Below are 13,302 nucleotides of genomic sequence, written 5' to 3' on the forward strand. Positions count from 1 at the left end.
GATGCCAGAGAAATAAATAAATGAGCAACAATAGTGTTTCCAAAAAGACAATAAAAGGTGTGTGGAAGACGAGTCTCATCCTTCTTTTTTTGGTAGAATTTCACATTTTCTCCTGCTAAAAAGGCCTCAGCTACCTCCTCTCCATCATCTGCTTCTTGTTCTGCGTCATCTTCGTCGATTCGTCGTCGTTTTGTGTAACCAATATCGCACTCCGTTTCCCAAATCACACACACCGACACTCCTCACAATTCACAAATCGTCAACCCCACCCTCGCTCCTAACGATTGAATCGAATTGATACTTGAATTTCACTGTTTCAAACAGAATCCAGCTTAATCCTTTAAAATTCAAAGTGAAGTAAAGCAAATATGGATGCTGATTCATGGAGTGCTCGTCTTTCTTCTGCTTCCAGGCGCTACCAATCCGCTTTTCAGTCTCGATCTGGTAAGGGTTTTCCCCCTTAATTTTGTAGGATTATTGCAGTAAAGTTTGGATTTTTGTGCGATTTATGTGGTTAATTTTGGTGTAGGAATGAAATGGGAAAATCTTGACGCGGAAATGTTGATGGGTTTTGAGGAAATTGAGGTGGACGACGATATAAGAGAAGAGTTCCCTTGCTGTTTTTGTTCAGAGTATTTTGATATTGTTGGTTTATGTTGTCATATTGATGATGAGCATCCTGTTGAGGCCAAGAATGGGGTATACCTCTCTTTTTTGATCAGTTATTGTGGAGTTGATCACCCTTTGCTGTTTTCCCTTTGTTGAAATATTGGATATTGTGTCATTTCACGCTTAAACATGTCATGATTAATGTAGAAGTTTAAAATTCTTTCAGTTATTGGAAGATAGAGTGTCGTGTTAATATTTAGGTTTACTAGCTGACATTTTAAGCCATGATGGTATGACTTGATACAGTTGCCTTTGTTTGATGGCATTACTTTTTGATGTGTACTGGTCGCACGTTCTTGAGTGGTTCAGAAGCATGTTTTTGCCTCTGGCAATTGTTCTAGTATTTCTAAATGTCTGTGAAATCATTCTAGAGAAGTTTCTTCCATTGCTCGTGGTCGAGATTACTTTGGACGAAAACACGAATGTTTTGTTGTCCATCCAGAAGTATATTGTGGATTGCTTATATGCTAACTGTTCCTTGAGCTGGTATGTTTTTACCTCTATCATTTTTCCTCTTAGGAGTTCTGGCGCAGGGATGGGCTATAATCAGTCCATCTTAACTTGTAGATATGGTAGTTTCCTGTCTGGAATTTTTTTTTAATTCTAATTTTGCTTATTTGAGTATTATGCCAATAATATCTGTGGCATATGGAAGCTCTTTCTAAAACTAATCCTCACAGTCGGCTTCTTTGTGTAGGTGTGTCCAGTTTGCGCTATGAGGGTGGGCGTTGACATGGTTGCACACATAACCTTACAGCATGGGAATATCTTCAAAATATCCTTTATTCAGTATCTCAATATCGTTTTTGTGGTTCTTTCTTGTAGTTTCCTTTTGCTGCTTCTTTTGTTTGTAAAATCAGAGGTAGCAATGTCTTGTGGGAAAATTGTCACTTAACACAAGAATGTAGGAGATAGATTTTTCAATAACCTTGGGTATGCTAATCACAATTCCTAACTTTTAAAGTTCCACCAGATGTTTTCTTTTTATCAGGAAGTTCCACCAGATGTTTTCTTTTTATCGGGAAGTTCCTCCAGATGTTTAGAGCATTTCATTTAGTTTCGAGGTTTTCTGTCATAAATTGGAGTGAGAAGTCCTCCCCCAGTCAAATAATGTCAAACTCTTCCATTTTCTCATTTTTAGAATGTGTTCAATGGAGCTACTGAATCGAGATGGTTGACTGTTTAGGTAATACTCTGGGGGCTGTCGGCCACTCAACATAAGCTCTTAATTTATATTCTTTTTTACGGTTTCTGTATGTCAGTTTCATTTTGAGAGCCTTTAGGATGAGGTTCTATAGTTTGGTGCTAACCTCTGTTTTCCTCTCCTGGAAGAGTACAAAAGTATGTCCTCATGTTCTGATTCCTTTCTCGGCTTTTTGGTGAAGATGTAGTATGTAACATCTGTCCTTACCTTTTGGGCACTTTAAGTTCTTTTAAACCTTCAGCAAGTTGAAAGCGAGCTACTAAATCCCTCTCACTTTCCATAGGCATCTGCATCTCAACTTATTTATCAAAGCACACCTTCACATGCATCTTTGACCTCAGTTCATATGTTGAACAACGTTGTGTTTCATTCCACGTGAGTTCATTAAAACTTTTTTGAGTAGGCTTCGGAATGTGTCATTTATCATGATCCTGGGACCCAAGGATCATTTTTTTGTTATACATAGAACATCACTCCCCTGCAGATCTTGGAAAGCTGATACTCTTGTTTAGGTTGTGTAGCTTCATAGTTGGGACAAGACTGGAGTTTTTCTTCCTTTTTTGCAGGGGGTGGGGGTGGGGGTGGGGATGGGGATGGGTAACTGGATTGGGAGACAATAATTAAATATCAAAGAAAGAAAAAAGAAAATGTTTCCCCCTTTTTATCGAGATGTATATAATTGAAATCAAACTGCAAACTACATGTCTATCTCCCGCTTATAGATGAATATCGAGTTAAGAAATTTTAGGTGACCTAGGGGTTGTTGGGATCCCAAAAACATGATAAAAGGTAGATCAACAATGTGTATGGAGAGTTCGTTTACTTTTAAAAATCCTGATATCATGAGAAACAGAGAAAGGAAGTAAAGTTTGCCACATGGTCTGGTTTAATATTTTCTTATTATGCCTAGTGGTAGCTTGTGGGATCATACAGAAAAGTTGGATAAAAATTGAAATACGAATTATCATGTTCATTTGGAGTTCTATCAGTTGGTTGATATGGAAATTTGGAACAGAGTTGTAGAATTCAGAGGTAAAAATTTGGGGTCAAGGAAGGGTTGAATCACATTGGTAATGATTTCACTTCCATTTTTTGCGGAGGCCATGGTCTCCATTTGCTCCTCCCGTCTTTTGCCCTTATTTGAAAAAGTCCATATCCATGGGGGAGTACGACTATGAGTGACTCCAAATAGCTACTTTGAGTTCCTTGACTTGAGCTTACATGCAGCGCAAGAGGAAATCTCGCAGAGCTGGTTCTCATTCAACACTTTCCTTGTTAAGGAAGGAACTGCGAGAAGGAAATTTGCAATCTCTTTTTGGAGGGTCTTCTTGTTTAGTTTCCTCAACTAGTGCTGCACCAGACCCCTTGCTGTCATCATTCATTTTGCCAATGGCTGATGATTTCAAGAGTGCTCAAACGCATTCTCCTGCTGAAACAATCTCAGCCAAGAAAAGCTCAATAGTAACTACGTCTGAAAGGTATGTATTTTATCCTTGTCTGTGCTCTGGTTACAGTAGCTCCTTATAAACACTTGTATAGAGCTGCTATCAACATGCATAATTAACTGCAAAATACTAAAAGTTCTCCCAAAAGAACATGTTTGCTCAATTAATTATTTGTAATGGGTATTGCTCCTCGGTAAAATAAAGCTCTAAGTGCAAGAGGACCCAAATGTTTGAGTTTCGACTTTGACACCTCACCCTTAGTGGTAGCTTTAGAATAGAAATCAGCTATGGTACTTGTGGAAAGATTGTGTGCGAACTGTGAAAGCGCTAAGGATGTGCAGTGCGAATATTCACGAGTCCCAAGCTTTTTTTCTTCAACCTTTTTTGACTTGGTTCTTTTGATGCAATTAATTCCACAATATTTCTTACGAAGTAGAAGAAAGATCAAGACTCTTAATTTGGTTATACAATTTGGTGTGGTACCGGGTACTAGCTTCTTTATCTTTCCTAAGCGGCCACAACTGGAACGTGCGTTGGTTGCTTATCTGCTTCTGGAAGCCTGAAAATAGAGGTCAACCAAGCCACTTGTAGAAAGATTGTGGGCGACACCCCTAATTGTTGGGGAAAGCACCGTGGGTGCTTGGAGTTTCCCTTTGTTCCAAGCTGTTTGTCATCAAACTTTTTTGACTAGGTACAGATATTGCAACTAGTTTCATGTTTTTGAAAAGAAGAAAGACACGCAATGTAACATTAATTTGTTTAGGCAAAATATATAAATGGCCTGTTAAGTTGTCCAACTGCCTATTAAGTGCGTCAAGAAAACACCCATCCATGATAGTGTCATCGCGTGTTGCACAAACTCCCTAACATAGTTTAAAAATCAATTATTTTATTAGACATGGTAAAATACGTGGCTGAGGGATTTAAAAAAAGACAAAAAGAAACAAAAGAAAAAGTCCTGATTGGGTCTCATTTCCCCCAAATCGTCACCCTCAACCATAAGGTTGTTTCTCCATCTCTTTGAGTTTTCACCTATTTGCTTGATTTTCATGGTAAAATTACACATTCCCGTTACATACTACATAAAAAGATTTTGTTCCCTTCCCCCACCCCGTCTTCTTCAACTGCCAAATGAAATCAAAATGAAGCTTCTCTCTCTTCTTGCTACTTCTCTCTCCTTTTTAATCTCATGTCATTTTCACCATTTTTACATCTCAACTCAAGGCAAACTCTCCATTTTTTCTTCACTGAAAAAACGCATTCATTACTTATGCAATGGCTTTCTTTTTTCGTAGCGTCAACGTTACCTTTATATCTCCCTCGTACAGCCTTAATCGAACGTATAGGATAGGTGGGAGGTGGTGACACACAACGACCAATCCTGAAAGACCACTCTTTCGTCTAAGGATGCCTAACCGCCGCATCGATCATTCGGGGGGAGGCGGGACACTGCGAGGTGGGTAGTTTATCTGGGGCGAATGCCTCCTAAAGAGTAACGGAGGTGTGCGAAGGTAGGCTCAAGCTAAGCTTACCCAATGATGTTGATGGGTTAAGTGAAGAGAAAATGGTACTCATACCAGAGTAGTGATCAATAGCATCGCTATCAATGATACACTGTCCACTACTCGAGGCTAGAAGGGCGGAATCTTTTCTACCTCTTTGCACAAAAAGAGACTGAGATGACGAAGTGGACGTGCCTTGATTTCCTCCAACTCCTTACTTAATGCCGCAATGGAGTCCTCACCCCTGCCTTTTGAAGAGAAAGCCTTCATACTATATTCGACTTGCATGTGTCATCTCCTGTCTCCCTTTTAGTATCACACCACCTCCACATTCCCTTACCATTCTCATAAACAAACACACTGAAAAATTTAAAAACAAAAAGCATGTTCTTGCAGAAAAACCTAGGTTAGAGCTCGTGAGCAGATTTTGGTAAAATAGTATGGTGGAACCTAGTCACAAGTAGGGGAGATAGAGAGAAGAAAGAGGAAGTGCTAATTAGGATTCTCAATTTGGGTATAAAATGAGACCTCAATAAGAAAAAATTAGGAATTACACCTCAATAAGGAAAAATTAGGAATTACACCCATTTATTACCGCTGGAAATGGGTTAAAATTTGAGGCAACGTGCTGTTACATGAGTGTGCAACACGCGATATGCCAAGTCATACATGGGTGTTTAGTTGATGCTCTTAATAGACACTTGAGGTGTTTAGTCGGTCATTGGCTCAGTTAGGGTGTTCATCTGATTGTTGTGGACAACTTAAATGGGCCATTTATGTATTTCGCCATTTGTTTATGTAATGCATGTGCATTAGCTTCTGCTATCTTTTCTAAGCGACCACAATTGGAACTTGTGTTATTTCTCATGAAGTATTTGCTCTACTGCTTTTCTTTAAATTGACCAGAACAGGAACTTGCACTGTTTTTTAATAAAGTAAATATGCTACCACTTTACTGTATAGTCTTCATATTCATGATCCATTTGCTGTGGACATGTTCCTTGATCCTCTTTATCTTTCTTTCCTTATTAAGTGCTTCGTGAATATCTCCAGTATCCTTCTGTAATCTGTTCTTTACTTTAGCTTCACAAAATGAGTACATGTATTGGGATATTATGTGCAGAGATACGCCCAACATTTTATCTTTGATGACGTTAAATGGTGCCCATATCTTGAATATGCTGTTAGGTGGAAGTGCCTCTCTTTGTGTTTGCATTTTGTGAAACATTACAGGATTGGTGAGAATATACTGTTGTTTGAGTGTGGCTGGGGAAATGGGCCATTGCAATGAGCTATGCCTGCTAAACATAAAAGGGAGACTTTTATATCTCTGCGAATGTATGTTGGAATTGTTCATTTGTTTTGCTGAGTTTATTTTATGCTCTTCCCTTGCATGAGAAAAAGGTCTTTTGACTAGTGAGAAAAGATAAAGAGTACATTGCTATATGCTTGTACGGTAATGAGATAAAGACAAGTTACACCCCCCCCCCCCCCCCAAAAAAAAAAAAAAAAAGCATCCGCCGATTTTCTTCTTTTTTGTTTTTTTAAAGAAAGTTGCGGAGAACACTTATTCCTATACAAAATAAAAGATAGTATTTTGACAAGAGTCACCGCCTTCTTGGATATTCTGACATTTGAACACCCCCCAAAAATAGTTTAGAAAAGAGGTACAGAGAAAACTTAATCCTATACAAAATAAGAGATTCTTTGACAAGAGTCATCACCTCCTTGGGTATTCCCTAGAGTTCAGGTAACAGGAGATCAGAATTGTTTTATGCTTTTTTTCTGATGCAATTCATGAAGAAGTTGATTGGATTTAATCCACCAGAATATTCACATGTAGCTCCCCTGAGAATGAACTCCGACATGTGGAGGATAGGATAGTCAAGTGAAAATATTTTGACGGTAGTCAGCATGAAAGAACAGAGGCGGATAGAGCTTTTTAACAATGGGGTCAATTGAACGTAATATTTTCGACGTAGCATATATATATATATATGTGTGTGTGTGTGTGTGTGTGTGTGAAAAATCACTAAAATTTCAACAAATATAAAATTTTGAACTTATAATTTCAAAAGTACAATGAGTTCGGTACTAAGAATATTTCTCCATTCCCTTATCATCTGGATTAATCGGACTATCTCAGCATATGGGAATCCGCTAGGGAATGGATTTAACTCATAGAAGGCGAACTCTAGTTTTATATGCTGACAATAACTAACCAAAGAAATCAGGATTAATCCCACTTTTTGTCCCTTTCCTTTCTTAGGGAGTAAATGGTTGAATCCATTAAGTTTAATCCTGGATCCGCCTCTCCGTCTCTGAAAGAACATGTTCATGTTACCTGCAAAATAGTTTTTCTTAAAAAGGATTTTTCCTCCTATGAATAGAATCTATCAATAGCTTTTCTTAGTTGCTACTGGTCTGGCTTCTTTCCTTCTGCCATATTCTTCAATCAGTGAAAAATAGAGTTTTGGTCTTACCGTCCAGTCCTAGCACTATGATCATTCTGGATGTCCAATTGAAAAGAGAAAGTATGACCATTCCAATCAATCATGTCTCTTTATGTTGTCATTATTAACTCATGAATGAATTTGTTACAGCAGTTGCTCAAGTGTGTGAAATGTAGGCAGCACCAACTAGTTGGGACTAGAGCTTAGTCGTGCTGGTACATTTACATCAGGCTGATTTTTTCAAGGAGTCTTTTAGATTGTTTATTAGAAAGTTGCATGTCGGTAGAAAATAAGAAACTTTAGTCGTTAGAGAACCCAACTTTGTTTCAAAACACAACTTATTTAGGAATGGGATGAAGTCCAAATGGAGTGGCAGGGACATGGAATTCATATAGCCAACCAAATAGTTTGCAATTGAGTCGTTGTTATTGTCTAAATGCTGGAATGATGATGCAATTTGCAACCTGGGTTGTTTTGCTTGTGCTGAAGTATCTGGTTTACTGCTTTTGAGCTGCTTCCACTGAAGCAAGCTAAAGTTGGAAAATTTTGAGTGCATAATTTTCTCCTTTAATATGTCATGCTTGATGGATTAGTTCTCAATTGGGTTCTGCTGGACTAGCTCTTATTGGCTTCTATCAACTACTTGGGCTATGACCAGATCATTTTTACACGGAATGGAGGAATCCTTCTTCCTTTCGACATTTATGATGGCACTTCTATGGTCAAATAGACGGGAATTAGAGGTGTTATTCTAGTAGAGTTTACCTTGGCGATATCTTTGTTATCAGTTATTCAGTTCATCCTATATAAAAAATTTAAAAAGAAGCAGAAGAAAAAGTTATCATGTTTGATGCTCTTTTTTGGGCTTTATAATCCGAGAGAAAGAAACAGGAACATGAGATCTCTTTATCATGAGAATATCATCTCAGTTGTGCCTTTGGTTTAGGATCTTATATATCTAGATTTGGTAGCTCGCATCTCTTATGTTGTATTGCAACTTACTTTGCAGAAAAGTTCAACCCCCATTGTCAATCAAAGATCAAGAAGAGAAGGCGAAGAGGAGTGAGTTTGTTCAAGGATTGCTATTGTCCACCATTCTGGATGATAATTTATGAAAGGTTGACAAGGCTGCCGGCCCCCCACGTTCACCAGCTTACTGATAAAGCCGTGTGGTTAGTGGTCTGTCCTAGTGCGCATGGTGGTATTATGTAATCCAACCGTGGAATAAGATGTAGTAATCCATGTAATTTATCTTGTAGAATTTAGTTGATATGCAGCGGAGTCATGTATCTCCTTTTTATTGCAGTTCATGCTACGATAAAGAATATAATAAACGTTTGAGTTAGTGCTGTACTGCAATTTATATTTTTGGAAATCAATGTAATATATACTTGTATTCTAGAAACACTGGGAAGAAAGGTGAAGGTAAGCACGAACACGAATAAAATTGGATATTGAACATCCTAGTAACTGGACGTAGAGGCAAATGGAACTTCCTAGTTATAATTTGGTGCAGCAATAGGTTGGTCATTTTTTTATTTTATTAGCCATTTGATATCATGTAAATTGTAATGGCTCTCTCTTTTGGTTGTAACTTCCCCAGCAGCCTCTTTCGATCAAAGATACACTTTACCTATATTAAGAAAATTGTGATGTGGGATAGCAGAAGATGTTTAGTATAAAGCTTCATATGAGTCATGAAAGATCTTATCCAATATACAACGCTTAACCTTTTGCTTATCCCGGTCTATTCTAGGCAAAAGTAATTCAGAAATGTGACTTCACGGTCAAGGCCTTAATTAACCCCTCCACTGCCTATCTATGCATGTTATCTAGATCGGTGGACATTAATTTCCATCCTCAGCCATAACACATTCAAAGAAGCAAGTTTCTCAGATACAAGACATTCAAACACAACTTGCTTCTTTTTCCTCTCTTTGTTACTCATCTTCTTCTACTCCTCTTGCTGCTGGAAAGGTACTTTCTTTTTACTGTAATTATCAAATCCTAATCTTACTTTTTTTCTACGAATATTATCATCAAAGTTATATTAATTAGAAAATATCGTTTTGGGCACCGGTTTTACTTATTGTCGCTTGCATGAAATGTCAAATGAAAAAGAGAACAAAAAGAAAAAGGAGAAAAAAGACACTGGACGGTAATGTTAAATTTTAAGTTTATTTTCATTCCGAGGTAATAGAATAGTAATTAACACTTGCAATCTAGCAGCGTGGAGAGTATTTTCGTTACGATTTTTCACTTTAGCGTTTGAAAAGTCAATATGAGAACCATGGGAGGGTACACCGTTTATTATTACAAAATAGTGAAATAATAAGATGACACCGTTTAGCAGTTTGAGATTATTTTCTTTGCTATATTTCACTTTAACATTTGAAAGAACCAATATGAGAACCAACGGGAGGTCTTTGATTAATGATTACAACCAGGAGTAGCAGTTTCCGTCGTACTAATTTATATGAAGTGGCATATAATTTGAGATGCAAAACACACAACAAGACCACGAAGTACGATGTGAGCCTCAAATATTTTTGTTGCCAATATGATTATAAACCTTTTATTAGACTACTTCAATAAACCAGCTTAATCCCGGCTGGTGTAACCTTTATTTTCCTTTTCTGTGCGCCGATGATGCAGTCTAGTGGTCAATAAATTGGAAGGAGAACCATGAGGTCTCAGGTTCAAATTTCAGCTGAGGCAAAAGAAACTAGGTGATTTCTTCTCATATGTCCAAGCCTTACAACAACAACCCAGTGTAATCCTACAAGTGGGGTCTGGGGAGAGTAGTGAGTACGCAGACCTTACCCCTACCCCGAGGGAGTAGAGATGTTGTTTCCGAAAGACCCTCAGCTCAAGAAGACGAACAGAGACAATAAATCAGTACCATCAACAGAAATCATAGAAATAATAACAGCAATATAAGGACCAGAAAATAGATGAAAAACAATAACAATAACAAGCAAATAAGGCCTGGTACTATGAAAAAACGGAAGAATAGTGTGGATACAACATTAACCACTAGCAGTCTAAGACAAAACTCTATCAGACTACTCTCCCACCCGGAACGAAGTAGAAAAATGCCCAACTACCTCCTAACCTACAACCCTAATGCGCGGCCTCTGTACCTTTCTATCAAGGACCATGTCCTCGGAAATCTGAAGCCACGCCATGTCCTGTCTACCGTCCTCAACCTCTTCTCGTATCAGCCAAGGCCAACCGCTCAGACCTCCTTACCGGGGCTTCTGGGCTTCTCCTCCGCACGTGCCCGAACCATCTGAGCCTCGTTTCCCGCATCTTGTCATCCATAGGAGTCACGTCCACCTTCTGCCGAATATCTTTATTCCTAATCTTATCCATCCTAGTGTGCCCGCACATCCACCTTGATATGTCCAAGCCTTGCTGGGCAGAATTACCCGGTTGGGAGGCAGCAGTTGAATAATCAATGTGCGCGCAAGTTGGCCCAGACAGTACCGTTATTAAAAAAAAAAAACACTTAAAAAAACCCAATAAAATGAAAACTCTCCCCGTCTTTTAAGACACTTAGTATCAGTGAAGTAGCTGGCTCCTTTTTACGATGTATAAGCTTTAGAATGCAAGGAAACTGCATGGCTGTGTTTACAATGTCTTCATTTTGCTAGTTGGCTTTGCTAATGTGTTTTGTTGAGTCTTGATGGCCTGATTGATCATGAAGAACACCTGCCTCTGACAGTATACTAACTAATTTATATTTTTCCGTTTGGATGAGATCGATGAGGTAAAACTGTGGGGTAATGGAGAATACAGCTCAATCTGCTTACGTGGTTCTTTGTGACCTTTTAATTTTATTTGTGATATTGACTTAATCCTTTACAGTTGTGTTGCTAGCCTAGAACTTTACTTGTTTAAAAGACTTGGTTTGTGGATAAATTTATTCATCCCAATATCCCATGATATCTTTTGTCTTGTCTAAGAAAAGCTAACTTTTTATGCACATTTTAAAAGGCATCTGCTTGTTTTTTTTTTGGAGAAAGAAAGGATCGGAGTACACTGGATGAACAAGGAGAAGAAAACTTGCAGAGAGCACTCGAGGTGCTAGATGCAGCTTTCCATTCGCTTATTTAACTACTACCATTAGTCGTCATTTACCATTACTTCGACTTTTATTTAAGCTCTTTAATTTCTACCACCTCTTGGCAGATTTTAAAAAAGCTTCAAATGAAGACAAGTTGAGCTTGAGAAGTAGAAGCTCTAGTTTTTAAAACCAAGGACTTTGCTTTGTCATAGTTTTTGCATCTAAAACTTTCAAGAGGAAGGTAACTGCATTTTTCATGAGCAGTTGCATCTAAGTAATGACGGTATATGAAACATAAGTGCAACAAATGCGAACTGGAGCCCCCTCGGGAAAATGCTGCCATATCTTATAGTAGTAACTTTCTTAGTCAGAAATGCTTGACAAGAATGATTTGATAAAGCTCTCGGACATCTTTGTTCACAATTGACAATGGACAAGGAGAAAACTACTTTGAACTATTCAATTGCCTTTAACTAGATATCATCACTTGGTTGCTTGTAGGGCTTGGTTGGCGAAAAACCTAACATCAACATCTGGATCCTCACTGAGTTCAACCAAACATGGTCGAATTGTTGTCTCCACAACCTGTACATAAGGATTCGCGGTTAATAGTACCAGATTTAGCACTCCTTTCTCCAAAGGAAAAAATCATGAAATGATAAAAGATATGTCCCTTATCAAGCATTTCAAGTCAATCTTTGCTTTTAACTCCCATGAATATATTAGTTATTAGTACCTTATTACTAAGGCTCAGTAGACAGTCTATCGATTAACTATGCCTCAATACCAAAATGGTAGGATAGGCTATAAGTCCTCTATTTTCCATTCTGCTCTATTCAAGTCCATTTCTTCATTCAATGATACACCTGAATGCAGATGTAACTCATGCCTCGGAGAGTGCGACCAAATGCATTTATTAATATAAAAATCCATTATAATCTGCCTATTTTTACAGTTTAACTTCAACCTACCACAACTCTTCTCCTACTCTCTCGGGACCTGACACTAGTTATGGAAAGTTCAAATAGGTTAATTGACATGGGTGGAGTCGCGCACTGGACAGTCTAGTTTACATTAATAAAGCAAATGCATGAAATAGAGACACATGTCAGCCTTTAAACAAACTAGAAGTAAATTGATGCTTACAGATTGTTCAACTATTGGAATAAGAGATTGCAACACCTTAGCTACATTGAACTTGATATTCCGTACCCTGGAACATGCAAGTATTAGACCTGTAAGCTTAAAATTACCCAACAAAATGGTAAAGCATAAATAAACTGAAGACTAACCTGTCTTTTGAAGCAGTAATTATAACTGGCAGAAGTTTGGAACAAGTAATTTCTGAGCCCATTACAGGGGCAAGAAGAGAAATTGCATCAAGGATGGTCATCCGGTAAAGATAACAGTTTCCACTTTCCAAGCATAGACTTGCAAAAATATCCAATATTTCAAATTTTCGTACGGTTAAGAGCGGAGTTAACGTCAGTCTCTTGTCAATTTTTAGACCCCATTTTCTTATAATTACTCCCTGCATTGACTCAACACACAATTTAAGAAATGTTATAAGAAAAATCAAATTATGGTGGATGTCTACTCTTCCTCCATGATCTTCTCAAAAGCTTAATGACATATTCAATGACATATTTTTATGCTTAATGACATATTCAATAACATATTTTTCTTCACTTTTCATGCCTATATAAAGGCCTTGTAATAGATAAGAAAATACACACAATTGAAGAAGAAAATCTCTTTCTTCTTTCTATCTTCATTTCTTGTTCATGTTTTACTAAATTGCTTTTATTTCATAACAACATGTCTTGTTCATGTTTTACTAAGTTGCTTTTATTTTATAACACGTTATCAGCACGATACCCTAATCAATTGAGTTACTTACATCTACAAAATTGTCCTACATCATAAAAGGCATGTTCCTGTCGTGCCTAATATTCATCTT

General features: G+C 37.8%; 2 protein-coding genes across 2 annotated transcripts; one reads left to right on the forward strand and one right to left on the reverse strand.

Moving 5' to 3' along the window:
* Positions 1–23: 23 nt before the first annotated feature.
* LOC104110461 (protein DEHYDRATION-INDUCED 19 homolog 3) lies at positions 24–8,678 on the forward strand. Its single transcript, XM_009619962.4, has 5 exons — positions 24–444; positions 530–699; positions 1,367–1,444; positions 3,095–3,351; positions 8,283–8,678. The coding sequence occupies exons 1-5, from the start codon at positions 369–371 to the stop codon at positions 8,386–8,388; spliced, it is 687 nt and encodes a 228-aa protein (XP_009618257.1). The 5' UTR covers positions 24–368; the 3' UTR covers positions 8,389–8,678.
* Positions 8,679–11,720: 3,042 nt separating this feature from the next.
* Positions 11,721–12,764, reverse strand: LOC104110463 (protein phosphatase PP2A regulatory subunit A-like). Its single transcript, XM_009619964.4, has 3 exons — positions 12,635–12,764; positions 12,489–12,555; positions 11,721–11,927 (listed from the first exon to the last, which is right to left on the reverse strand). The coding sequence occupies exons 1-3, from the start codon at positions 12,733–12,735 to the stop codon at positions 11,826–11,828; spliced, it is 270 nt and encodes an 89-aa protein (XP_009618259.1). The 5' UTR covers positions 12,736–12,764; the 3' UTR covers positions 11,721–11,825.
* Between the last annotated feature and the right edge of the window lie 538 nt (positions 12,765–13,302).

Source organism: Nicotiana tomentosiformis, chromosome 1, assembly GCF_000390325.3.
Source record: "Nicotiana tomentosiformis chromosome 1, ASM39032v3, whole genome shotgun sequence".
Taxonomy (NCBI): domain Eukaryota; kingdom Viridiplantae; phylum Streptophyta; class Magnoliopsida; order Solanales; family Solanaceae; genus Nicotiana; species Nicotiana tomentosiformis.